Genomic DNA, 26,494 nt, shown 5'->3' with positions numbered 1-26,494 from the left:
GTGTGTGTGTGTGTGTGTGTGTGTGTGTGTGTTCAACTGAAAACGTAAAACTTGCATTATGTTTTTCTCGTCCGCTTACACGACAACAGTGCTCGGAGCAACTGAAAACCCACATTTTTGAAAATGGCTGCCAAGGTGGAACCCTTTGAAAATGTCCCGTCTCCGTGGCAACGGGGGAAAACGCAACCTTTTTGAAAGCGCCCAGGCTCCGCCTCCAGGTCGATGGCAGAAATGCTGCTGCTGCACATGCGGCACCGCAGTCGTAGTGAACAGTTTCTTCTGCACGTTCCACGACTTTCCACCACAAATGTGCTCGGAGTCACTGAAAACGCAACTTTTTGAAAATGGCTCACAAGGTGGAACTTTTTGAAAACACTCCATCTCTGTGGGATCGATTAAAACACAACCTTTCGAAAACACTCTTCTCCGTAAAAAAGGGAAAATTCGACTTCTATCGAGGAAAACTGAACTTTTTGAAAATACTGTCTCCATGGAAATGAGGAACTTTTTGAAAACAGCTCCTGAGGTGCAACTTTTTGAAAACTGTCTTTGTGGAAATAAGGAAAATGCAACTTTTTGGAAACACGGTCTCCGCGGAAATGAGGAAAACACAACTTTTGAAAACAGCTCCCAAGGTGGAACTTTTTGAAAAGACTGTCTCATTACCCTCAAGACTGGCATCATTACCCTCTAGTGATCTCCACCCCACCAATCTGCACCCTGCGTCCCTGAGTGACGCTCCAGAAAAAGACATAAAGACCTGACCTATGCTCAGGATCCAGGCCGTTAAATGGTGATTGTTTAGTAATGGTTCATAACGGAGCGTTGTTTCATGTTCGGAGTCAAACGGAAATTATGAGCGAAAGTGTTTGGATCTCTGGCCATTGTCCAGACCTCCGAGGCGCCGTGGCTTAAAATGATTTATGGTTTCCTTTAATGCAAAATTCATCTTCAGGAATTAACACTCAATCCTAAAAAAATAAAATAAAATAAAAAATGCTGCCTAAGGATGAGAGCGGCCACACTGTGCAGGTGAGTGTTTTGTGGAGATACAGCGCCCTACTCCACCCCCCACCCCCCCTCCCCCTCCGCAGGAAGTGATGAATAACTCATTTTTCCCCTGAACAGGTTGAGCAGCCTCCGGTGTGGAGTCCTAGTAAACGGACAGATGGAGGAGAAAGAGAGAGAGAGAGAGAGAGAGAGAGAGAGAGAGAGAGAGAGGAAGAACATGAGATAAGTCCTCTCTGCAAAAACACTTTTTTTTTGCAGACGTTTTTGGCAACGTCCTCGACGTCTTTAAAGGAGTCATCACCTTCTATTCTCACGGATCCAGTTCCCCTTAGATTTTCTCTCAATCAATTCTTAAAAATTATATTAAAAAAAATCTAATCTAGAGCTCCTTCTGACGCTTTTTCACACAACAACTTCCTCTCTGAGACGCACGATTTTCCTCCCATGTGATTATAAACTACGCTTAAAACTGCGTTTAGAAGCCGATGCGATATTTGCCCTCCCTAATTCGGGGCGGGAGTCTTATTTTGAAAGGCAAATCGCAGACTTCCTGTTGAATTTAGGCCAGGGATATTGGCACGTGAGTTTTAGGTCTTGGTGAGACGAGCCAGTGACTTTCGGTTTGATCTCTTTATGACACTCCTACGGGCCGTGGTGTCTGTTTATGTGTTTCAAGGGGGCGCTAGAGAGCACAGTTAGGATTTCAAGGGGTTATTTTTTTTACATTTTCTTAAATATTTTGCCAGTCTTGATGAGCATTCCAAATTGAGTGAGTTTTCGAGGAGGTTTAGAGGGTCTAAATTGGGATCATTGACGCGTCAGTGTCTGTGTCTCTGTCAATAAATTCTATTCTGTAGTTTTGACGTCTTCTTGCAAACAGACATGCAGATAAATACGGTGATTTAATTCCGTCCTCGGTGGACCTAACAATAGAGCCTTTCGGGTTCGGTCCCTAAAAGGTTCAATTGAGGTCCAACTCCAAGATCTTTAACAAGGAAACATGGGATTTCCACGTCAGGACTCCTTAAAACTAACGAACAGCAGAATTTCTTTCCGGGAATCTCTGTGCTGCATTCCTGCGTCTGCACTCTGCATCTGAAATGAAGCAAATTCCTGGTGTTCCTTCCCCAGAACCAACCTGGCTGACGCGCCGACGCGCCGACGCGCCGACGCCGGCTCATTCTGATGCAAAGTGGCCGGCGGGGATGGCGAGGTTCCTTGATGAAGCGGTGAATAGCGGGGGCTTCTTTTCGAAAGCTGCGCTCCCATTCAGACGCACATGAATGGACGCGTCGGGTTCAGTCTGAGCCTCTATAATGAGCAGCTGAACTCCGGGCAGCAACGGACGCTCACCGCTTTTACTTCTTTGTACAACCGGCAACTGTCCCTGGCAACGTTCCCAGGAAGAGACGAGAATAAATCTAAATTATAAAATCCAGACTATAGAGCATCTTCCTCCACTAACTGATGGAACTGCAACTGAAATCCAAATTATAGAGCATCTTCCTCCACTAACATTCAGATTATAGAGCATCTTCCTCCATCTTCCTCCACTAAAATCCAAATGATAGAGCCTCTTCCTCCATCTTCCTCCACTAACATCCAGATGACAGAGCATCTTCCTCCATTAACATCCAGATTATAGAGCATCTTCCTCCTCTAACACCCAGATGATAGAGCATCTTCCTCCATTAACATCCAGATTATAGAGCATCTTCCTCCTCGAACACCCAGATGATAGAGTATCTTCCTCCACAAACATCCAGATTATAGAGCATCTTCCTCCACTAGCATCCAGATTATAGAGCATCCTCCTCCTCTAACATCCACATTATAGAGCATCTTCCTCCCCTAACATCCAGATTATAGAGCATCTTCCTCCACTAGCATCCAGATTATAAAGCATCTTCCTCCTCTAACATTCAGATTATAGAACATCTTCCTCCTCTAACATTCAGATTATAGAGCATCTTCCTCCACTAATTGATGTAACTTCAACTAAAATCCAGATTATAGAGTATCTTCCTCCTCCTATTATGGTTTAAAAAATGCATTTCCCCAGCATATAATCTGTGTTTGTTTCCTAATCCCTGCCTAAATATAAAATCTGGTGTACTTTATAGAAGAGCTTCTCTCCTTTCTAAAACGTTGGAAGTCTGACGACTTGAAAAAAACACGTTCCAGACATCTGGTCCTGCTTTTATGAGATTAATTATCACGACTCTACTGAATTAATGTCGCCTCTGTTGCTGTCGGCTTTAATCAGTGTTGGAGCCTTCAGGTGCTTCGTGTGAGGCGAGACTGTAGGACACAGAACTACTCACATCACTTCGTTTGTCCAAGCAGACGTCTTTTCATCTCATTTCTCTCATTTTTCCACTTTGTATGCGATGAGCAGCATTTTATCTTCTAAACTCCTGTTGGGGTTTTTTTTCACTATAAAAAACCGACATTGGTTACTTTTTTACACTTATTAATTTTTTTTCTTCTTCATTTATATAGTTTGTTCTATAATTTGTTTCTCATGTATAAAATTAGATAATAAAGCATTTTAGACCTTTTATTGTGTTTTTGTAAAAGATATTGACTCAAAAATTATTTTTAATGTTTCTGACCATTTTTTTCCTAATTGATACTTTTTATTTGTCTTTTTTTTGGGGTCCCAAAACCTTAACTTTTCATGAATTAAATTTGTGTTTTGTGTAAAATATTTATATTTTTAAATATTTAAAAAAAAAAATTTTTACAATAATTTTAAAACACTTCTTACGCTAATGTTTTTTTAAAAAAAAAATTTTTTTAACAATGTTTTTAACAATCATTTTTTTAATAATTTTTACAATATTTTTTTGAATATTTTTACTTTTTCAACCTCTATGTTTTTTATGTCATTGTTTTTCCTTTTGATCTATTCGGTTTATTTGTCCAATTTATTCACGTTCTGTGTGTGAACCCGGTGATTAAAGGTTAAATAATAGATTGCTTGAAGGTATTGTAACGTGTGTTTGGCCACGCCCCCTCGTGTCGTCACACTCCTCCTCCAAGTCCTCCTCGTGCTCCTCCTCCTCAGTCAGACCCGAGCGGCGACGGAGGAGCACGCGCGTCGCCTCGGCTGTGACCATTAAGAAAAAAACTTGTCGAAATAAAAGCTTTTTTTTTTTTTTTTTTTTTTTTTTTTTTTCGTCTTTCTGCGTGTTTGTTTCTTCTTCTCCCTCCCGGACTGGCAGTCAGATGACGGGGGCTAAACGGAGGAGTAAGAGGAGAAGAAGAAGAAGTGCAGCAGGGGTCTCCATCAGCTCCTGTCGGCTCACAGCCCGGAGGTCGGTTCACTTTTCACACGATTTAAGTTTCACACACACTCTGCTCCGCTCTGGAGACAGACACACACTACAACCCGACAGATAACTTCTACTTCAACATGTGGGCTTTAATCCGGCTTTACTAAAAACATTAATGCTCCTTTTTTATATATATATTTGAACACATTTAAGAACGCAGCTCCACACTTTACAGGTACATTTACAGCACCTGATAACTAATGTTTTTAATAGAGTTTCTGTTTTAGCTTATTATTCTCTAATATACCTGCTTCAACAGTTTACTTTGTTTATTACTAGTTTATTTTTAGAAATATTTGTTATTTTTTAACACTCATGTTGGCTCAATATTATCAATGATATACTTGAAGTATTTCTTATAGTGTTCATTTTCTGTCAGCTCAGCATTCTCCATAATATAGGCTATAAAATATTTGTTATAGGGTTAGTTTAACTAGTTTATGTATATTTTAACAGTTTTCTGGTATGCATATATGTATGGATGTATGTATTTATGTTGCCTTTATGCTTGTTTTTTTAAATATTTATAACATGTATCTTGGTGTTGGAAATCAGTTGAAACTGAAAATCTAGAGTTTGGAAGTGAATTACTTTTTTTGTTGTTGTTGTTTTTTGTCACAAGGGGGCGTCAAACCCAAAACGGGAGGTTTTGATCGTCGACAACACAGGAGGCTAATATAGGAAACCTACCTCTGGTCAATTTAGCTACCCCCGCTTAGCCGCGGTTAGCCTAGTTTTATGATCGCGACCCCAATCCGATTTCATTTTAAATCACCGGGGTGCATTGCTCTGCAGTATGGATGTTCGTAGACGCTCCACCGTCGTCGTTCAGTTTGACTTTAGCCGCGAGCCGTTAGCAGCGTAAGAACTTTTAACCTCATCGTCATGATTGACGGTTCCTGCAGCCGATCAATGCGGCTAACATCAGTACCAGTCAAAATCTCCCATGTACTCTTACGGGAAGAAGTCACGCTATAAAAAGGTGTCGGAACGAGCTCTACGTTTGTTTTAGTTTTTTTCTGAATAAATGTTAAGAATTAATTCAGCGACAGTTTAAGCGAGACTGGATCCGTGAGAATAACAGCTGACGGCTCCTTTAACCGTTGCTGCTGGCAGGAGAAAGATTGCAGAGGAAAGCTGAGCAGCAGATGGAAACGTCTGGAAATGATAGGTTGATAATTAGTGCAGAGCATTGTAAGTCCCTCCTACTCTTCTTCCGAGTGTGCCTCCTCTTCCTCCTCCTCCTCCTCTTCCTCCTTAGTCCTGCCAATAAGGTCATCTGATAAGCTCTAAATCCCCGTCTCCGTCTCTCAGCCTCCAGGTTTCACAGGATTGTTTTCCAGCGTTGTTCCACCTCAAGATCACTTTCTTTCTTTCTTTCTTTCTTTCTTTCTTTCTTTCTTTCTTTCTTTCTTTCTTTCTTTCTTTCTTTCTTTCATTGCTACATTCGTCCCTAAATCTCTTCTCCTCCCTGCTGAATTCTTATCTTTTCCTCGCCTTCTCCTCATCCTTTAATCTTTCCCATATTCACCCCCCCCTCCTTCTTTTTCCATACCTGTGAGCATTTCCACAATATTGAGCTCTTCAAAGGGACAGATCGCCTCACAGACCAGAGATTCTTAACCAATATGGGGTTTTTAAGGTCTGAAATTGTTTAGTTTTCCTCAGTTTTTGTTAAAAAAAATCTAGAAATTGAACCCTTTCATGGTAACTTGTGCTGCTCTTTTTTTTCTTCCTAATTATAGGTCAAAGGAAATACGAGACTATAACTGCTTTAATGATATTGTAACGTAAATCTTTCAGTATTTTAAAGCAGTCGTCACATGGAGATCCAGTGTTTTCTTGTTAAAACATGTATGTTGGGATTGGACCTCAGCTAAAATTGAAAATCTGGAGTTTGAAAGTGAAACGTTTTTTTTTGTTTGGGCTCTTTGTTCAAACTAGAATCACCCACAAGGGGGCGTCACCACAAAATGGGAGTTTTTGATTGTCGTCAACACCGGAGGCTAATATCATAAACCCACTTCTGTTAAATTTAGTCACTTGTTAGCCACTAATGCTAATGGATAGCGGTTAGCGGCTATCACGTGGGTTTCAATGTTTATACTAGTCCCGTTAAACAAATGAGTGTAATTGAGCGTTTCATTTCAAATTTAAAGACAATCTAAGGGAGACTGGATACGTGAGAAAACCAGCTGATGACTCAAACCTGTTCTGTGATGAATGAATGAATGAATGAATGAATAAATAAATAAATAAATAAATAAATAAATAAATAAATAAATAAATAAATAAATAAATAAATAAATAAATAAACCTTCCGTGGTCCGTTACATTAGTCTGCTCTGCCCCGGGTGCCACCCCTCATCAGCCGGCGAAATTCATCCGTAAAATATAACAATGGCCGCCTTCTCCCCTCGGGAGGAACTCCCAGGGAAACGAGCCCCGCTAAGTGCCTCCACCTCCTGGAGGAGAGGAATCCAAACGTCTGCAAGGGACAGGTCGTCTTGATTCTAAACGTGCAGCAGGAAAACAAGCCAGGAAGTGAAGCTCCTCCACAAACGGATTCAAGAAATGCTGCTGTTTGTCACATTCGCAGCTTTTTCCACTTCAAAGTGCACCAAGACTTGAAGAGTTGAACACACGAAGGATATGACAGCTCCGTGAAATGTCAATTATTGACTAAATTAAACTCCATTTCACCATTTGTTGGCTTTAGTTTGCTTTGGTTTTCTGAAGGATTCAGCTCATGCTCGTGTAGCTCTTCTTTATTTGTTCGATCTTGATTTAAGAGACTTGTTCTAAGCCGGCAGCTTTGTTCGGGGATTACTGTCAACTCTTCCACAGAAGAGTGAGATTGGATGTAAATGTGACGGTTTTGTTCTGCTCTCAGCATCCCTCCTGCAAAAGGAACCACCACGGTGGAGACGCGATGAACTCCGCCTGAGCATATGGCTGCCTGAAACGTTATTACAGCAACATCCACCCGGGGGATTAGCGCCGGCCGACTCTCGCCTAATTAAACCTTGAGCCGCCCGACACGCCGCGCTCCGTCAGCCCGGCTGGAAACGGCTTCGAGCAACAATCCCCGTTTCCCTCCGGCTCCTGGAAGCTGCTGTCTCGGCACTTCCTCTGCGGCTGTTGTAAAACTCTCATTTTCTCGGAGAAGGTCATCCGGGCGGGTGTTTTTGTCACAAACTGTGGATGTTTTCATCCCACCCGTGTGTCTGTCTGTCATGGCCGCCTCGGTATTGTATCCAAGCTCGTCTTTGTCCGCCGGCGTGTTATTGATCGCAGCTGATTGCTGGTCCAGGGCCGGAGGAGGAGGACGGGAATGAAATGTCCCCGATTGGCTTTCAGCGGGACATCTCGGGTGAACGGGTGGAGCAGTGAAGCTTCTCCAGAGAACACATGTTCATGTGGAAGGAACCAAACTAAGACCCTGTCCACACGTGCCATAACGATCTGTTTTCTCCCCGTTGCTCTTGAAAAGTTTCCCGTCCACGCGGCACCATGAAAACGACAAAACGATGGAGTCCATATGCCGGACTGATAGGTGGCGCTGTAACGCTGCCACAGAAATACATCAAAAATGGAGAATAAGACACAGAGAATGCAAAAACTGAGGAAGCTACAAATCTAACATCTGGCCTTGTTAAAGAAAAAACACGAGTTGGCTTTTCACAACATTGCATTTCAGTGACTACGGGCAGTTTCCATGGAAACGGACCCCCACAATACAATCCGTTTTTGCGTTTTGACTTGAAAACGTCGCGTTCAAGCACTCTTCTCTCTCAGCTGGTTTTATAGTTGAAACCAGCGCAAATGTTCTCCAGAAAAAACTTTCAATCGGACTCTTGTAACGAGATCTCACAGGAACCTTCACCAGACTTTATAATTTGATGAAATCCTTGATTTTTTTTCTCAGCAGCTGTCGAGAGCAGACAAACAGCTCGGCGACGCGAGCCGCTGGTGCTCTGAATAATGCATATGAGTCGCGGTTAATAATATCTCATTTAGCTGTATGTTACTCTCGGTTTTGAGTGACGCCGTTATAAAAACAAACACGGCGGCGGCGGCCTGCGGCGTGTGTGTCCCTTTAATCAGATTAAATCGTTACTCCTCTCCCAGCGTTGCCACGTCCCACGGGAATAATAAAAGTCTCCGGGGACGAAACAATTTCCCTCTAATCAGATTATGGCCCCTCTGCTGACTACGCGTTTTCAACCTCCGTCACCGCTGAATCCTGACGGGGACGAGCGGGAGTGTGTCAAACACGCTGTCGGAGGGTCGAATTAAATTGCTTGGATCTAGTTGGACAGCCGTGATGAATCGGAATCAAACGGTTTTATTGCCAGGTACTATAAAAAAGGTAACATATCCACAGTTTTTTTTTGGGGGGGGGGGTACGAGGTCCTGGTCCTGAGGGACCAGAGGTCCTGAGGGCTGACAGGGTTTGTGTCCGGATCCTGGAGGTGTTCAGCTCCTGGAGAGGTGGGATTTCCTGGTCTTGAGCCTCACCCTAACCCTAGGAAGACGGGGCACAAAGCAGCACAAGCAGAGATCCTGACTCATCCTGTCATCAAAAAGTAAATTAAGACAAACTGTTAATGAATCCTTCATGTGTCTTATCGTTGCCAGATGAAGAGCCGTGGCTGAGTCTTCATCAGTTTTTGGCCATGGCTGCCCACCGAATCATCCGAGTAACCAACAACAACCACATCCTCCCCCGCTGCAAGTCGGAGGGCACGCTCATCGACCTCGGCGAGGGGGTCGCCGGCGCCAGCCTCAACGATGTCAAAGGTCCGTGTTTCACTCCAAGCTGCAGAGACGAAAGTGCTCCCAGTCGCTCGGCATCTCTAAAACTCGTGTCATTCATCATTTTCAATTTTTGGTGCTTTTCTTTCTCTCCCAATAAAACTATTCGGTTGGAAAAATGGTGCCGTGTTCGCTCCGCTGGTTTTTCTCTTCATCGCAGCTTTGTTTACATGCTCCATATACGCTAATGAGGCGAACTAAAAATAGATCGTTACGCTCATCTGCTCACACGTATCTTTAAACAGAGTGACAGTCAGCCGATTAGAAATACGCTCATGGTCATTTTAGCTTTTATAATTTGATTTGATTTTTGTTTTGTTTTTTCATGAGAAAGGGCCCATTTGAACATAAAATCACATCTCGTGAGTTTACTTGCTTCATTAGTTGAATTATATCTGTGTTTGATTATGAGACAAGCACCGTTAACTGTAGTAATCAGCCAATGAGTGATTCAGTGTATTTATCTCAAGGAGTCGTTTCCTATTATTAATATTTTAATCATAAAACTAAATTTGGAGTGGAACTTCTGTATAGTGCTTCATAAATCACAAAACAAATCAGTTTGAGGTACAATTGTTCATCTGGCAGATGCTGTTTCAAAAACGACGAATTGAGTGTATTTCCAGTGACGGCCTCTCTCTCCGTTTCAGTGCCTTCTCCCAGTGCCTTACGGCTGGACACGTCGTCCTCCTACGGAGCGGCGCAGGAAGTGGTCGCCATCAAGGATTATTGCCCGAGCAGCTTCACCACGCTCAAGTTCTCCAAAGGCGACCGTCTCTACGTGCTGGACACGTCTGGGGGCGAGTGGTGGTACGCCCACAACAACACCGAGATGGGATACATCCCCGCCGCCTACGTCCAGCCTGTCAACTTCAGGAACTCTTCGTTCAGCGACAGCGGGATGATCGACATCCTCGGGGAGGGGTACGAGGACGGGTCCAAGGAGTTCTGCGGTCTCGGAGAGTGGACGTTGTCCCCGGTCTACAACAACGCTCCCTACTCTGTGAATCCCTTCATCTGCCCATTGGATCAGAACCACAAAGATGCGGGCGTGAGGAGCTCGGCAGATCTGATTGTCTTTGATTCTCTGGCGTCGCCCTCATCTTGTTCCAACTCCAACTTCAGCAGCGGACATTTTAACAATCCCACCAGCCCCAGCCAAGAGGTTGAACCCAACCTGCACAGGGACAACCCGTTTTTTAGAAGTAAACGCTCCCACAGTCTGTCGGAGCTGTCCGTCCTGCAGGCACAGTCCAATCCGACCTTGCCGTCCTCGGGATTCTTCACGGGCCTCAAGGCTCCGTCGCCGGAGCAGTTCCAGAGCAGGGAGGACTTCAGGACCGCGTGGTTGAATCACCGGAAGCTGGCCAGGTCCTGCCACGACCTGGACTCCCTGGGCCAGAGTCCCGGATGGGGCCAGACGCAACCGGTGGAGACCAACATCGTGTGCAGGTTGGACTCCAGCGGCGGGGTGGTTCAGCTCCCAGACACCAGCATAAACGTCCACATCCCCGAGGGGCACGTCAGCCAGGGAGACCACCAGCAAATCTCCATGAAAGCCTTACTGGACCCGCCGCTGGAGCTCAACAGTGACCACTGCTCCACCCTCAGCCCCGTGGTTGAGATCAAGCTCAGCAACATGGAGATCAAGTCCTTCATCACGCTGGAGATGAAGGTGTCCGTCAGTGTCAAGAAAGAGAGCTGTCACACCGCAGAGGTGCTTTGTGTTCGGAGTGACTGCAAAGAGGGGCCTTACACGCCGATCCCCAACGCCTACGTTTACAAGGACACGGTCCAGGTGCAGCTGGACAGCCTGGAGCCGTGTATGTACGTGGCAGTAGTGGTTCAGGCGCAGTACGTTACCCGGAATACCACCGTTTGGGACCACGTTCAGAGGAAGGTGACTCTGGGTGTGTATGGACCCAAGCACATCCACCCTTCCTTTAAGACGGTCGTGGCCATGTTCGGCCACGACTGCGCACCCAAAACGTTACTGGTGAGCGAGGTGGGTCGGCAGGCTGCGTCGACGCCGCCCGTGGCCCTCCAGCTGTGGGGGAAACATCAGTTCATGTTGGGATTCCCTCAGGACCTGCAGGTGGGACTGTACTCCAACATGTCCAACTATCAGGTGAAAGCGAGCGAGGGCGGCGGCGTGATCCGGGGATTCCAGATCAAACTAGGGAAGGTCAGCAGGCTTCTCTACATGATCACATCCCACAACCCGAGCAGCATCGCGGACTTTACCCTGAGGGTCCAGGTCAAGGACGCACTGGACTGTATCCTCACGCAGTTCTGCGTCCAGACGCCGCAACCACCGCCAAAGAGTGAGGCGAGGATTACCGGACAGAGGAGGTTTCTTAAAAAAAAGGAGGTGGATAAGATTGTCCTCTCCCCGCTCGCTGTCACGTCTAAATATCCAAAGTTTCAGGAGCGGTGCATTACCAATCTGAAATTTGGCAAGTTGATCAAGACGGTAATCAGGCAGCACAAGAGCACATACCTGTTGGAGTACAAGAAGGGGGACGTTATCGCTCTCCTCAGCGAGGAGAAAATCAAACTGCGAGGGCAGCTGCGGACCAAAGAGTGGTACATCGGATACTATCAGGGCAAGATGGGGCTCGTCCACGCCAAGAACGTGTTGGTTCTGGGTAAAGTCAAGCCCATCTACTGGTGCGGGCCGGACCTGACCACCACCATGCTGCTGGAGCAGATCCTCAAGCCCTGTAAGTTCCTCACGTACATCTACGCCACCGTGAGGACGGTTTTGATGGAGAACGTGGGGAACTGGCGGGCGTTCGCAGACGCCCTCGGTTACGGGAATTTGCCGCTCAATTTTTTCTGCCGGACCGAGCTGGACAACGAGCCGGAGAAGGTGGCGTCGGTTCTTGAGAAGCTGAAAGAGGAGTCGACCAACATGGAGAACAAAGAGAGGAAGTCCTTCCAGAGAGAACTCATGATGGTGAGTCTTAACTTTATTGAAAGTGGGGATGGGGTACTAAATTTGATACGTTCCTAGGTACCGAAATTGGTACTTTTATAGATACCGACCGAATTCTGTCTGTTCTGACGAGTACTGATTCAAATCAAACGGTACAGTGTTTCGGTACCCAATCACATCCTTGTGCCTGAGAGGGGCTGTGACTATGGCTCCACTTTTCAAAATGCGATGCAGATTTTACACTCGGTTCTATATTTTTGACGTGAAATGCGAGGCTCGCGGCGAGAATACTGCTAATCTGAGGAAGCACTTGATTTAGAACTAGATTCATCTCGCGACGGTGACTCCCTTTACAAAAGCCAGGGAGAATTTTCTGTTTTTTTTTTTATTTTAAGATTGTATTATTAAACAAATTAACATGTATTACCACGTAAACACACACTAAAGTACCCAAAACTGGTACCGGTGTGCACCGATATCAATTCCCAGGTACAGCGTATCGGTACCGTACCAGTTGAAATGTGAAAGGTACCCATCCCTAATTGAAAGCAACACAAAATAGTTCAACTTGTGTTGCCTCAAGTCTTGATGAGTTATGGTAATTTTCTGTGCAACCAAACAACCGTTCTTTAAAAGTTGACTCAGCAGCTGTATGACAAAAAACCAAAGCAAAGAAAAAAGAAAAACTGGGCAGAAAGACGCATAATGTCTGTCTAATAAAGAATGAGTTGCTGCATCTAACAAGCTCTAGATTTCTGCTAGAATCACTGAGTCACAGTAAAAGTGCTGATGACGAGTTTCCTGAGCCAAACTCTCACGTTTAGGATTTCTTCTTGCATAATCCTCAGGGAGTAATGCAAGTTCGCAATCACTGAATTGTCCCTGTGCCGGGGTAATAACACAAAGGGATGAAATTGCTCCCTTTGGCCTCTGACTGCAACGGGCTACTGAGAAATACCTTCATGCTCAGCAGAACTGGAGGAAAAGCAACAAGGAAGAGTTTCCCTCATTTTAAAATCGTCTCAGAGTCTGTGGCTGCCTGAGGCGCCTCAACACCTGGAACATCTGGAGGAGAAACTTTCTATTCTTAAACACGTCAGCGAAATGCGTTTCTGAAAACGTCCGAAGTGAAAAGTTAAGATTCCGCTGCGAGGAGCCGTGGCCTGCCAGTTCACCCAGCTTGGTCTCGTTGTTGATGATAAGTCCCGACGAAGACGACGTCAGCAAGTCTCCAACTTTCGTCTCCACCTTTTGGGTGTATGCAGGGGCGCTCCCCCTGCAGCTGCCTCGCTGCGTTTGACTGCAGGTCACGCCGTCAGTACGACATGAACCCGAGGAGACCGAGCGTTGCTTTTATGTCTCCTGAAAGGCTTTTGTTCTGACGGCTACCTGCCGCCCCCGCCGAGGCCCCCTCACAAAAAGCACTCTGGGTTTTTCTTATCTCTAAACCGGGCCTCATCCTTGACTCCCGCCTGCCAGAGACACAAGGACACACTCGCACGTCCTTCACTGAAGTTTCCCTCTGAAGTCAGAAACACTTTGATCACCGAGGGCGAGGCGAGGATTCGTCTCGCTGGCCTCGATGGGAAGATTTGTTTACATCTTTTAAAAGTGTTATTTATCTCCCGATGGGTTTTCTTTTTTTTTTTTTTCGCTTTAACCTTCGTCCTGAAAAGTAATTTTATTCCCTCCGTCACTTTGAGGCTCTATTCAAGGCTCAATTTCAGCCCTTCTCATTTAGTTATCGGGATTTAAAATCACTTTTAGAGTTACATTTGCGCAATACGAGATCTTCAACGGTCTGTTTTAGACATTTTTTTTATGCTTTTCCACTGCAGAAAAGGTCATCCCAAACATAAGACATAAACACTACATTTTAAAAGAGAATGACTTAAAATGACTATAATTATCTGTCCATCCAGCAAGTCAGTTTTACATGGTAAGAAATATTGAAATTAAATCTAGATTAAACATTATACTGTAAAACCAAGGACTAAAGATAGGTGAATGAATAATAATCTAAAAAAAAAAAAAAAAAAAAAAGTCAAATTATCTTTCATGTCTAAAAATAACAAAAAAAAAATTCCTTTCCGTTTTTTTCCCTTTTTTCCTTTTTTCTCTGTTTCTTTTTTTCTTTTAATCTTTTTACTCTTTTCCCTCTTTTCTTTTACCCACTTTTTAACCCCCCCCCCCTTTTTTCAGTTTCTTTTAGCCCAACATAAAAACTACATCACTTTCAGCGTTTCTGGCGTTTCCGTGGAAACGCCCATCATTTTCAAAACATTGCCGCGTAATCTTGAAACGGCGTCCCGTAAACTGTGCGTCAATACGCACCGACGAGCAACCCTCACACATTTTATAAGCTCTACGTCGATGAGCTCGATGGTTGTTGACAGACATCGTCATTAAAACATTAAAACTTGTGAATTCACAGCGTCGTAGAGCAATGAGTAGAGCAAAGTGATTCTACATCCTGACACATGCTGTTAAAAGCCTCTCTTAGCCCCCCCCCCCCCCCCCCCCCGAGAGCCACGACTTGTCACACTCAGGTTGAAACGGGCTTGAATTACCAAGTCGTCCCCTGACGGGGAATAAATGTCTCGCGTTACGCAATACCTGCTCAATAAAACATACTCTGGCTTCAAAATCCTCTTTCAGCAAACAAGGCCAGTCTTCATTTTCCTCTCAGACAAAACGCACATAAATGTGGAGAAAGGGAGGGGTTGAATTAGTCGACGTGGTCTTCCACTGTGCCGGAGACACATTGAGACGCCGTCCTCCACCGAACACCACCCGTGTGTCCTAATTCGTTCACACTGGGTGGTGAGAGGACGGGTCGAATATGAACTGGGAGGTGTAACAAGAGGGAGAGAGTGATGAGACGTCGCACCTTCATCCAACAATGATGGGTGGTGTCTACGCCTCAGCCTCGGGGCGGATAGAAATTGGGCGGAGGTTTTGTTTTTGTTCGCAAAAACCATTGACCCCAATTGCATGAAATCTCCAGGGATGATTTGTCTTCATCCAAGGGACGGTTCCATTCGATTTTGAGAGCAGTGAGGTCAAAGGTCAAAGTCAGGAAAAAGTCAAAGTACTTTCATCACAACGCGGCCCGTTTTAATCCCGTTGACGTCAAACTTCACGCCACAACTCCCTATTCTCTGTTACGCCACGTGATGCGGTGAGGTCATGAGCCATATCACCCATAGCGCCACCTGGTGGGAACAGGAAGTAGGATCTGCATAACCTGCACATAATCCGATCGGCCCCAAACTTGACACGTTCGCTCGGACTCTGACCCTGATGACGTACATATACCGGCTGATGGTCCTGGTTGGAGTCCTGCAGGTCGCAAAGGTTGTTCAAGGTTGTAATGGACTTTGCAGTAACGAAATGACATGCTTGAAGCAACCAAGTCTCTCGTCGGTAGTTCGGGAGCTGCAGTAGAAGTTGTTTGTTTCCTCAGCAGAGTTAAAAGACACTTCAGAGGAGCAGTTTGCACCTTTATTAGGCCCTGCAGCCTCAGCGCTTGATTAAAGCACTTTATTGCTTCAGCCATGATTCCTCGGCAGCTTTTGTGTTCAACGTCCATTGATCCACTTCCGTCTGTTTGTTTCTTCATCTCTGCTGCTGAAGCTTCACCTTTTATTAAAGCTGAGGCAAGATCTTTATTTATTTTACAACGTTTTATGGTTTGTAAGCTGCAATCAAATCCGCTCGCTCTCCTCCTGATCGGCTGACATAATCGTCCCAAATCCATCCATATCTCCAGTTTTTTATTCACCAAAGGCAGCGCCAACAATGATCTTTTTTTTATTCTATTTATTTATTGATGAGGGACACTGCAATATACATAGATAAAATCCGATGTGATCTCATAGTCTCCAGTCTCCTGTGTGACCACATGTGCTCCTTTATCCACTTTGATAGCAGATAGTAGAGTTTTTAATAAAACTACATGTACAGATCTACTGGACGCTTCGAGAAATGCACAGAATAAAAAGTGGGGAAAAGTAGAGAATAATATATAAAAAAAACCCTCAAAATTACACATTTATATTGACATTCTGCGTATTTTAAGCTTTAAAAAACTTAAAAATAAATTAATTAATTCCAAAAAATTTATAAATTAGAATTACATGGAAAAATACAAGAAAAAAGCCAATTTAATGTATAAAATAAAAGTTTATATTTAGAAAATAAGAAAAGTCGGAAATATTAAATCTGTCAATCGCAAATGTATATATTTTTTAAAAAAAAGTCTTGTGAAAACAAAAAACACAAATAGGGAAAAAACGATATTTTTTTAATCCCAAAAACTAAAAACATCGGAATTCCAACGTCGACGCGGCCACAAAACAGGCTGGATATGAGTCACTTTGAGTAGAAAATCAGAACTGGGTCACGTTTCCCTGCAGTGTGAGCGCGTCTTCAGTTCAGAGGTCCGCAGCCTGCAGCTCTGGAGCCACACTTGGCTCTTCAGCTGCTCTGTAGCGGCTCCATGATGTCATATAACTATATATTTGTTTTTATTCTATTTCATTTTATTTACAATTCACAAAAAATGTTTGAATCACCAGAATAAAGTCAGCCAGAGCTTTGAGGAAAAGAGAGAAGGAAAAGAAAAGTAGAAAAAGTAATTAAAGAAAAATTAAAAACAAGAACTGTGAAAAAGTAGAAAAAATGGAAATAGTGGAAAAAAGTTAAATTTTAGAAAATTTAAAAAAGGAAAATTACAAACAAGGGATAATATCAAAAAATGGAAAAAAAAAAAAAATATTTAGAAAAGAAAAAGGAAACTTAAGTAAAAAATGGAAATATTGAAAAAGGGCCAAATAGAAAAAAATGGAAAAACTTTCAATGGAAAAAAAATCTAAGAAAAATTTAATAAAAAAAGTCTAATGTAACTAAAACTGCTGGAACCATTGGGAAACGTACAGCAACAATAAACAGCTGATGAACTCAAGTAGATAAAATAGCTAAGGTGTATAAAATGGATAATAAGGAAAACTTTAAAAGTGGCCACACGGGCTAAAAATGTAATAAAACATCTCTAATTTATACATTAATTACCAATATTTTTCTTTATTTTTGCATGTTTGTGGCTCCAGACTAATTTTATTTGGTGGAATATGATGAAAATGGTTCTTTTGGTCATAAAGGTTGCAGACGCCTGCCTTCGTTGTTCTGCCTGGTGTTGAGGTGTGTGTGTGACACGAGGGAAGACGCCGACAGAGGCAGAACCCGTCAGGAAATCTTTCCAAGACGAGCCAGCAGCCCCGCCGCAGGATTTACGGTCATCCGACAGGTGTTCCCGCGTGAAATGTGACCGGGCATTGATCAGGACAGGAGACATGGAGCCTCGCTGCGGGGGTTGGGGGACCTCGAGTCGAGTTACAGGACGGGAACGAGAGGCTGAAAGGCCGGCAGAGCGCCCGCTTAATAATAGATCGCCGCACAAGAGGTTGTAATCAATCCTCCCATCCACCAAAAAAAAAAAAGAAAACAACCTAGAGATAAGAGTCGGCAGCAGCTTGGAAAACGGCTCCGTAAACGTGCAGCCGTCCCCCTTCTTCGATGGCCCATCAAAAAAATCAGCATGCTGAATAAGCTGTAAATTTTTAACAGGCGCTGTGATCGTCCAGCCTGAGCGCCGTGCTGCTGCTGCTGCTGCTGCTGCTGCTGCTGCTGCTGCTGCTGCTGCTGCTGCTGCTGCTGCTGCTGCTGCAGGGTAACAGGATCACACAGCGTCAACTTGGAGAGAGAATCTCAACCAAAACATCGATCCAGAGTCTTTCCTGTGACCTTCACGTCCACACACAGTGCTCTTCATCCAGCTCAGGGGATGAGGAACAGTCAGGTAGCGTGCAGTGTCAGTAGCGTGTCGCTTTAAGAGCTTCATGTCACTGACGAGGCATCGTAGAGCCAAACAAGATAAATCTGGGTTTCCGAGGATTTTTTTTTCCAATGTATTATATTATACATGTTGCAAAATATAACAAAGCATAAATAAAAAAAAGCACAAAGATAATCACAAACTGTTTATTGTAAACAATGAGGGGCCATCAATAGAGCCCTGAGGCACACCGTTACCGAAGGTGTGTGCTTCACTAATGCTATTGACGATTACCATAGCAACCACACATCACCAGTAGGGTTAAACTGGCCTGTCTCACAACGGGTCTAATTTACAGGATACATACACAAAATGCTGAATATTACCTATTTACACTGAGAATTCACAAACTATAATTGGGAAGGAAATGAGAAAAATACTGTAACTGTGACTCAACACAGGAACACAAATTACAAATTCAAGATACTCTTGAAAAATGATCTGAACTCATAATAGAGAAAATATTCAAAAATCCCCACATTTTAAAATAACTTTTTTATAGAAAAAAAGTGGTGACACATGTAGCGTTTTTTAACAGTTTCAACTTAAATTATGCAATAAGTATAATAAAAGTGTTTAAAAGTACTTCGTAGGTATTGTTGCGATCACTGTCCATTCGGAAGCGTCTCAAAGTGACGGCCGTCCGCTCAGCTGTCTGCGCCGTCTGTCCTCCCTCGTGTTCACGCTTCAGCCGCTCAAGAAAAGCAGCTGCTACTTTCACTTCAGATTCGTGTTGTGAGTTAATCAGCTGGAAAAATAGGAGGACGGATAAAGAACCAAGCTGTGGAGCGGGAAGTTTGTTCTGTGGGAATTTTCTGGAGCATTTCTGTAAGTTTAATCTTCAGCGATGGCGTGCCTCAGGGCTCTATTGTCGGTCCCTTACCGTTTACATTTGACATCATGATCATTGTGCTTTTTTTAATTTCAGCTTCTTTTTGTTGTTGTCTTGAAAGCACACAAACACACCAGCAGAAAGGATGGACGCCAGATATAAATATAACATTACATTTAAGCTATTTTCACACAAAGGCATAAAGATTCAATGTTTTATTGTAAAACTTTCGCTTAATTGCGTAAAAATATTGCATCGGTGTCAATACATAAAGCTGACAGTGAGATTTAGTTTAAATTTGTTTTGTCAAAATAAAATACAGGGTAAACAACTTTCTGAATATAACACGCACAGTTTGGAAATCTTACCTCAAGAAAACACATTTATCACATTATGTCCATAAACTTCCTCGTGTTGTGAAATTGTTTAATCTTCATCCCCAAAAAAATCCCAACATGTTGAGAAACTGCATTTTAATGTAAATGATAGAAATCACATTTTACTGGTTAAACTATTTGTTTGTGAAAATCCCATGTTTCCTTCCTAAAACATGCATATTGGTGTTGGACCTCAGAAGACGTTCCCCCATTGTTTTTATTTACCAACGTACAAACGGCTAAAATCTGTGGCGAGAGGAGAGACGCGGTATGAAAGTGTCAGAACAAGCTCCGTGTTTGATTTTATTTTTGGAATGAAGTTTTAACAACAATTTAAGGGAGACTGGATTCGAGACGACACCAACTGTCTGCTGTTAAAACCTCATTTCTGCTCATTTTAGTGTTATTTGACAAAAAGTTGGATTATTTTTTCATCTTTGACTGTTTTTTTTTTCAATGATTTAAATGTGAATTCCATTGCGGCTGGTTCTTACGATCGGGCACGTGAAGTGGTGAAACAGTGTCGCCGCGCTTCGAACGTAAAAGTCTCCAGCTGGAGCTCAAACAACAGCTGACAGAGTCCTTGAGCAACGGGTCGACCTTTGACCTCCATCTGCTACTGTCTGCGACTGGGAAACCTAAAATAAATTTCTTTGCCTCCGTCTGACCTCCTGACTTCGTCCTGCAGCTCAAACTCCTCCGTCCCCCGTCTCGTCACGTCACGCCTCCCGCCGCTGATTTTTAATCCTTTCCGGGCTTTAAGCGTCACAGCTCGCCGGTCGTCTGTCGGCCTGCACCTGAACGCACCGCCGGGGTTTCTGGGGCCGCCGGCGTCTAAATTTAGAGCCGCAGACGGAGGACGTCACGGCCAGGAGGGCACAAGAGGAACTCTGCAGGAGTCTGGTTTGACCTGTGGAGGTCGGTCAGGACTTTATTTTAATAAATTTATACAAACCACTCAATATGAGGCTTTACACGCCTTATTCATCATAAAAGACATGTTATTTTATGTTTTAGCCTTTTTTCAGCTTTTTACAGTAAGAAATTTTTATAATATCAGATTATTATTGACAAAAAAGATGGACTTATCTGGTTTTTAATATTTTTTTAATAAGTTTTTTCATTTTCAATATTTTTTTATGTATCTTCCGAGTCCTATGGTTGAATTTCTTTATGGAATTACTTCCTTCTCTTACAATTTTATATTATTTAAATAATTTTTATTAAGTAATATTAATTAGATTTGTTCAATATAGATTTTTTTTGTCATTTATTTCATTACTTTATTGACTTTGTTAGTTTCAAATCAATATTTGTTTCATTATTCTTTAAAAATTTGCAAAAACAAACTTATACTTAAACTTTTGCAAAAAAGAGTTTGTAAAACTTGAACAAAATACATATAAATGGTTAATTGATCAATAAAAATTTATTCTGTAGGTTAAACACGTTAACGAATACATACGAAAATCAGAAAAAAAAAATTTTGTTTAAAAAAATTTTTTTACATGATTTTGTTCCTATGTTGAAACATATACAAATAAAGTGTTTGTTGTTTTTTTTATGAAATTTATGGCCGATAATGACCAAAATGTAAATGTTTTATAAGATCTCTAAAACAAAAAGCATTAAAAGTGATGGAAAAAATTACTTTTATGCTGATATGAGTTTCTGTGGTTTTAAAGATCTAATTGATCTAAATAATTTAATTTATTTTTTTATTCTAATCTGCTTTTATTTGTTTTTTTAATGGCACTGAGAAACACCTGTTTTGAGTAAATATTGTAGAATACGTTTTACGGGTTTCACATCTTTTAGTTCACGTTTATTTAGTTTGACTTTTGAAGGCCCTGCTTTGTCCTTCTAAGCTTTTTTCAAAACATCTTTCGAGTTGCTTCATCAATTATGATAATATTTGAAAGTGGCAGCAGTGAAGTACGATTCCTGCTCAGTAGAACTCTCAGAATGTGGTCAGATCCACGTCAGCAGAGACTCTGTGGACCGGAGAGCCGTGAAATAAATCCTCTCATTAATCATCGCATGTCAATAATTAATGGCTGCTGCAGCACTTTTCAATGGACGCCACTTTCCAGGAGCCACTCAGCCCGGCTCAAAGACACCCCCATGCTTTTTCTTTTTCCTTTTTTTTTTTTTCGCACTCAATAAAAACGATCCGATATGTTTCAGTCCCGCAGATTAAAAGACGTCAGCACATTTCATTCCGGTGTTAACGTTTCCACAGTGTCAGACATAAAAAAAAGGAGAATAAATAAAGTAAAAATGGATATAAAATAATAATACTAATATAAATTTATGTTTAAAAATCACTTTATATTTAAACCATCTCAAAGTGCCATAAAAAAACATTAAAAAAAAATATATATATATATATATGAAGATAGCAGTTTTCTTTCCTCCACGTCTTCTTCTGACATGATTTGCATGAAACTCTGGGGGATCGTTTGGCAGGTCGTGACGGGGAAAAGCTTAAAATAACTCCACAGAGGCTTCGCTTCCACCTCCGAACGCCTCGGGGCATCAAACCTCACATGACTTCATATTTACTGTACCGAATCTGAGGCATGTCTCTTTTTTTTTTTTTTTTTTTTAATTTTTGCTAATGGCCACAAAACCTGAGAGCAAAGTTCTTGCGAGGAATCCTTCAGGCTGCCTCTGACTCTGCGCTGGCGGTTAAATGAGGGTTGAAACGTAATGATGAGAAAAACACGCCCGGGGTTAGGGGCGGATTTTCTTGAAAGGATTCATGACTCAGACAATAATTTTTTTTTTGTTGCGTACAAAGAAATGTCAGTATGTCGTGTGCAGCTCGTTTCCTCGGGCTTCTCTTTTGTTTTCAGCTCCCGGAAATTCACAGCGCCAACAGTTCGTTTCTCTTATTACAGGGTTGCATGGGTTGTACGTCATGTTTTCAGAGGTTTCTCTCTTTGTTCTAAAACCGGTTTAAAAAAAAAAAGAAAAAGATTTCAGAGCTCAAAGGTGTCGTGACATGACATTTTTTTTTCTAATTAATGTTAATACGTGATTTAAAGACTATTTAAGTAAGACTGGATACGTGACAATAGCCGCTGAACCAAACTTTGACAATAACAGACCGACTGAACCCACTGAGGATATACTCTCCTGGTCGTTGGCTGTTTGGTTTGGAAGATGTGAGGTTTTGTTAAATTAAAAGCCTCTATCTTAAACCCGCCAGGCGCTGCTGAAGATGGACTGCCAGGGTCTGGTTGCCAGGTTGGTCCTAGACTTCGTCTTGCTGACCACGGCGGTGGAGGTGGCGTCCCGGTGGAGGGAGCTGGCCGAGAAGCTGGCCCGGGTGTCCCGGCAGCAGATGGAGGCATACGAGGCTCCACACCGAGACAAGAACGGCCTGCTGGACAACGAGGTGAGAGGACGGCGTCGTTTCGACCCTTTCAGGGGAAATTTAAACAATCTGAGGACTAAAGAGAAGCTAAAAGCAGCGTATTTTCTTTAGTCTTCAGATTTTGTACAAATTGAATTAAATCTTGAACTTTTTCCCTTTATCTTCTTTATCTCAAACCCTTTACCTTCAACCCTTTACCCTTTACCCTTTACCCTCCACTCAAACCCTTTAACTTCAACCCTTTATCTTCAATCCAAACCCTTTACCTTTAACCCTTTACCTTCGACCTGAACCCTGTACCTTCAACCCTTTACCTTTAACCCTTTACCTTCAACCCTTTACCTTCGACCTGAACCCTTTACCTTCAACCTGAACCCTTTACCTTCAACCCTTTACCTTCGACCTGAACCCTTTACCTTCGACCTGAACCCTTTACCTTCGACCTGAACCCTTTACCTTCAACCCTTTACCTTCAACCTGAACCCTTTACCTTCAACCCTTTACCTTCAACCTGAACCCTTTACCTTCAACCCTTTACCTTCGACCTGAACCCTTTACCTTCGACCTGAACCCTTTACCTTCAACCCTTTACCTTCGACCTGAACCCTTTACCTTCGACCTGAACCCTTTACCTTCGACCCTTTATCTTCAACCCTTTACCTTCAACCCTTTACCTTCAACCTGAACCCTTTACCTTCAACCCTTTACCGTCGACCCTTAACCTTCGACCCAAACCCTTTACCATCAATCTAAACCTTCACCCACCGTCCTCCCTGACTGCCCCATTTTTACCAAAACCCCCGGAACCGTTTCAGTCGATGTGGAAACCGGCCTACGACTTCCTGCTGACGTGGGCGGCGCACATTGGGGACAGCTACCGGGACGTGATCCAGGAGCTCCACCTGGGCCTGGACAAGATGAGGAACCCCATCACTAAGAGGTGGAAGCACCTGACCGGCACGCTCATCCTCGTCAACTGCCTGGACACCCTCCGCAGCGCCGCCTTCTGCCCCACCGGATACGGGGACTTTGCCGTTTGAGGGTTTTGATGGATTCAGACGGATTAAACGACCCAGTCTGAGGAATCCAGAGGTTTCAGGTTATATTCGGAACAGACACACCAAGATCTCTTCTCCTGGATTTGTATTTTCTACCTGTCGCTTTCCATCATCCTTTTTATGCAACCTTTGGGCTTCCCTTGCTTTTCCTATTCCACCATTTGCCCCATCTCTTTCTGTATTTCGGATCCTTGCTATCTGCTGCTTTTGTTTAATGTCCTTAGTTTCTTCCTGGACCCTCAGGACAACGTCAGAGACCTCTACCACTGTTCACACGTGGTCTTCACAAACCTTCTCAGAAAGAATTCACTCACAATCTTAAAGGATTCATCGACTGGTTTTCTCACGTATCCCGTCTCAAACTGTCCTTAAATCAATTCTTCAGATTTATTAGGAAAAGAAAATCAACCATTGAGCTCGTCCTGACACCTTTTCATACCACAAGTTCTTCTCTTGGGAGTACATGAGCGATTTCCACTGGTTCAGATGTCAGGCGTCAAACAAGATGTCAGCCACTGTCAAACTCCGGATATTTCAGATTTAACTGAGGTCCAACACCAACATACATGTTTCAACAAGGACGAAGACACATGGGATCTCCACATCATGACTCTTTTAATATCCCTCTTTTTCTGACAGTTTTCAGCCCAAACAGAGAAGAGCAGATGCTTTCAGTTTTAGTCCCGAGTTTGCCAAAAACAAAGTGCAGGATATTCGATTACCAGCAGTGTTGTGTCGTTTTTCGTTCCCCTACATCTGCAGTGTTTCCGACCAGAAATCCAACTTTAATCTGGTGCTCTTGACTCTGAAGTTAAGTCTGTAAACAAATCCATCTAAAGAATTCCACTCGTAATCCAATTGAAGTACAAACTATCACACAACACGCATGCGTCCATTTAGTTCAGTCTGTCTTTTCGTTGCTCCGTTGCTCATTTCACTTTGTTTTGTTTGTTTGGTGGCTGCTGCTGTGTTTGAAAGCAAACGGCACAGTATGGGAGGAGTTTATATATTTGTATGGACACACTGGACGTTGTAGTGAAAATGTGTTTAGGACGGCTCGGAATTAAAGTTTTCACTTGGACGTGATGGAGATTATTATTGCGAGCAGATCCCACACATGAACACACACACACACACACAGGGTTTAACGTACTTAATTAAAGTAGGTAATTACTCTCCCGCCGCATTCCTGCTCTTCTCCTGGACACCAGCTCCTCATCTAAAGACTGTGAAAAAAAAATCTCAACGGTCCGTTTAACACCGAGGTTTCATTACGTGCTCGTAAAACTTTTAAATACTAGTACTCATCGGAGCGTCTGTGTGCGTGAATAGAAGATGAAGAGGCGTCATAAAAGAGAGGCTGTTTTTTTAACCAACGTGTTCGTGACCCGTTTCCGTGGCAACGTTTCACGTGGCGACACCTTGGCCTTTAAAGGAGAGCGCTGCGTTCACACCGCAGCAGCAGACGCGCTGACAATGATGTAGTTAGTGTGCCGGGCCACGGGGGGGCGCTGTTGCTTGTTTTTTTGTTGTTGTGGGGCTTCGGTGTATGTCAGTAGATTAATCAGCGTTCGCTCTCATGATGTGAGGTTGGATATCACCTGCATCAAGAGCTGAATGGAGCCGCTGATTAGAGAGCGGCGTGGCGGCGACCTTTCCCTGTAATCATCCTCCTCACCTGTAATCAGCGGGAGGAGATCGTCCTCCACCCGTCCGTCAAATCACCAGATCACAGCTACTGGAGGTGGGGGAGCACAGACTTTCTCCTCCCTTCATTAATTCAGGGCAAATTGTCCGGCGACGGCGCAGCTTTTGAAAAGCAGGTGGTGAGATGAAAAGCTTCTGGGACGAGTCGTCAGGCTGTTTCATCTGCTGTTGTTGTTGCTCTGATTTCACGAGGCGACGGAGGAGGGAGACGGAGGAGGGAGACGGAGGGGGCAAGGAAATGATCACAAACCACTTTATGACACTGAAATGAAAAAGGAAAAAAAATGAAGAGAAAACAAAAATGAACAAGGGGGGGGGGTGAAGAAAGAATGAGAAATTGAAGAAGAAGAAAAAATTGGAAAAAGGTCAATCAGAAAATAAATAAATAAATCAAGGAAAAAGAAGAAGAAATTAAGGAAAAAAGACAAAAAAAATCAAGGAAAAATTTTTAAAAATGGGGAAAAGGGAACAAAATGAATGAAAAGGGGTAAAGAAGAAAATAAATTATGGAGAAAGGGAACAAAATAAAAAAACTGACAGAAAAAAGGAAGGAAAAAAGTAAATATAAAAAAATGAAAGAAAAAAATAACAAAAAAAATGGAGGGAAAATAAAAAATGACTTGAGAGGAGAACAGACTTTGTCCCTTCATTAATTCAGGACAAATTGTCCGGCGACGAGCAGCTTTTGAAAATGCAAAGCAGGTGGTGAGATGAAAAGCTTCTGGGACGAGTCGTCAGGCTGTTTCCTCTGCTGCTGTTGTTGTTGCTCTGATTTCACGAGGCGACGGAGGAGGAGGGAGACGGAGGAGGAGGGAGACGGAGGAGGAGGGAGACGGAGGCAAGGAAACGATCACAAACCACTTCATGGAGCCACAAGGAGGTGCCGTTATGCGAAAAATCCCCCAAAAAATGACAATAAAGTCCTCAAACTGAAGCCGGGATACAAGCTTCAGAGCTCCTGGTTCTTACGTCACCTTTTATTTTGTCGTCTCAATCAGTGATGTCATACCTCGATAAAAACACGTTTTATTAGCAGCTCTTTTTAAATGGTCACACTGATGCAGCCGCTTGCTGTCACCTGACGGACGGCGAGGAGGAGACGCAGGAATAGATTACCAGGAAATGACTCGTTAGACC

At 43.2% G+C, this 26,494-nt stretch overlaps 1 protein-coding gene across 1 annotated transcript; it reads left to right on the top strand.

The window, feature by feature from the left end:
* Positions 1-4,080: 4,080 nt before the first annotated feature.
* LOC308127902 (SH3 domain-binding protein 4-A-like) lies at positions 4,081-25,875 on the top strand. The gene is made up of 5 exons (XM_080493308.1): positions 4,081-4,331; positions 8,991-9,152; positions 9,818-12,126; positions 22,425-22,613; positions 23,408-25,875. Exons 2-5 carry the CDS (start codon positions 9,029-9,031, stop codon positions 23,630-23,632), a joined length of 2,847 nt encoding a protein of 948 aa, XP_080349434.1. The 5' UTR covers positions 4,081-4,331; positions 8,991-9,028; the 3' UTR covers positions 23,633-25,875.
* Positions 25,876-26,494: the final 619 nt, after the last annotated feature.

Source organism: Lipophrys pholis, assembly GCF_963383615.2.
Source record: "Lipophrys pholis genome assembly, chromosome: 23".
Lineage (NCBI taxonomy): Eukaryota > Metazoa > Chordata > Actinopteri > Blenniiformes > Blenniidae > Lipophrys > Lipophrys pholis.
The sequence above is the reverse complement of the archived record's forward strand: the minus strand, read 5'-3'. Positions and strand labels throughout refer to the sequence as shown.

What these genes read in the sequence shown, in the direction of transcription:
- LOC308127902 (XM_080493308.1), top strand. Translation starts at nt 9,029, where the DNA reads ATGGCTGCCCACCGAATCATCCGAGTAACCAACAACAACCACATCCTC. An exon ending in CAGCCTCAACGATGTCAAAG is followed by an intron (nt 9,153 to 9,817) that starts GTCCGTGTTTCA and finishes TCTCCGTTTCAG; the next exon opens with TGCCTTCTCCCAGTGCCTTA. An exon ending in ACGGCCTGCTGGACAACGAG is followed by an intron (nt 22,614 to 23,407) that starts GTGAGAGGACGG and finishes GAACCGTTTCAG; the next exon opens with TCGATGTGGAAACCGGCCTA.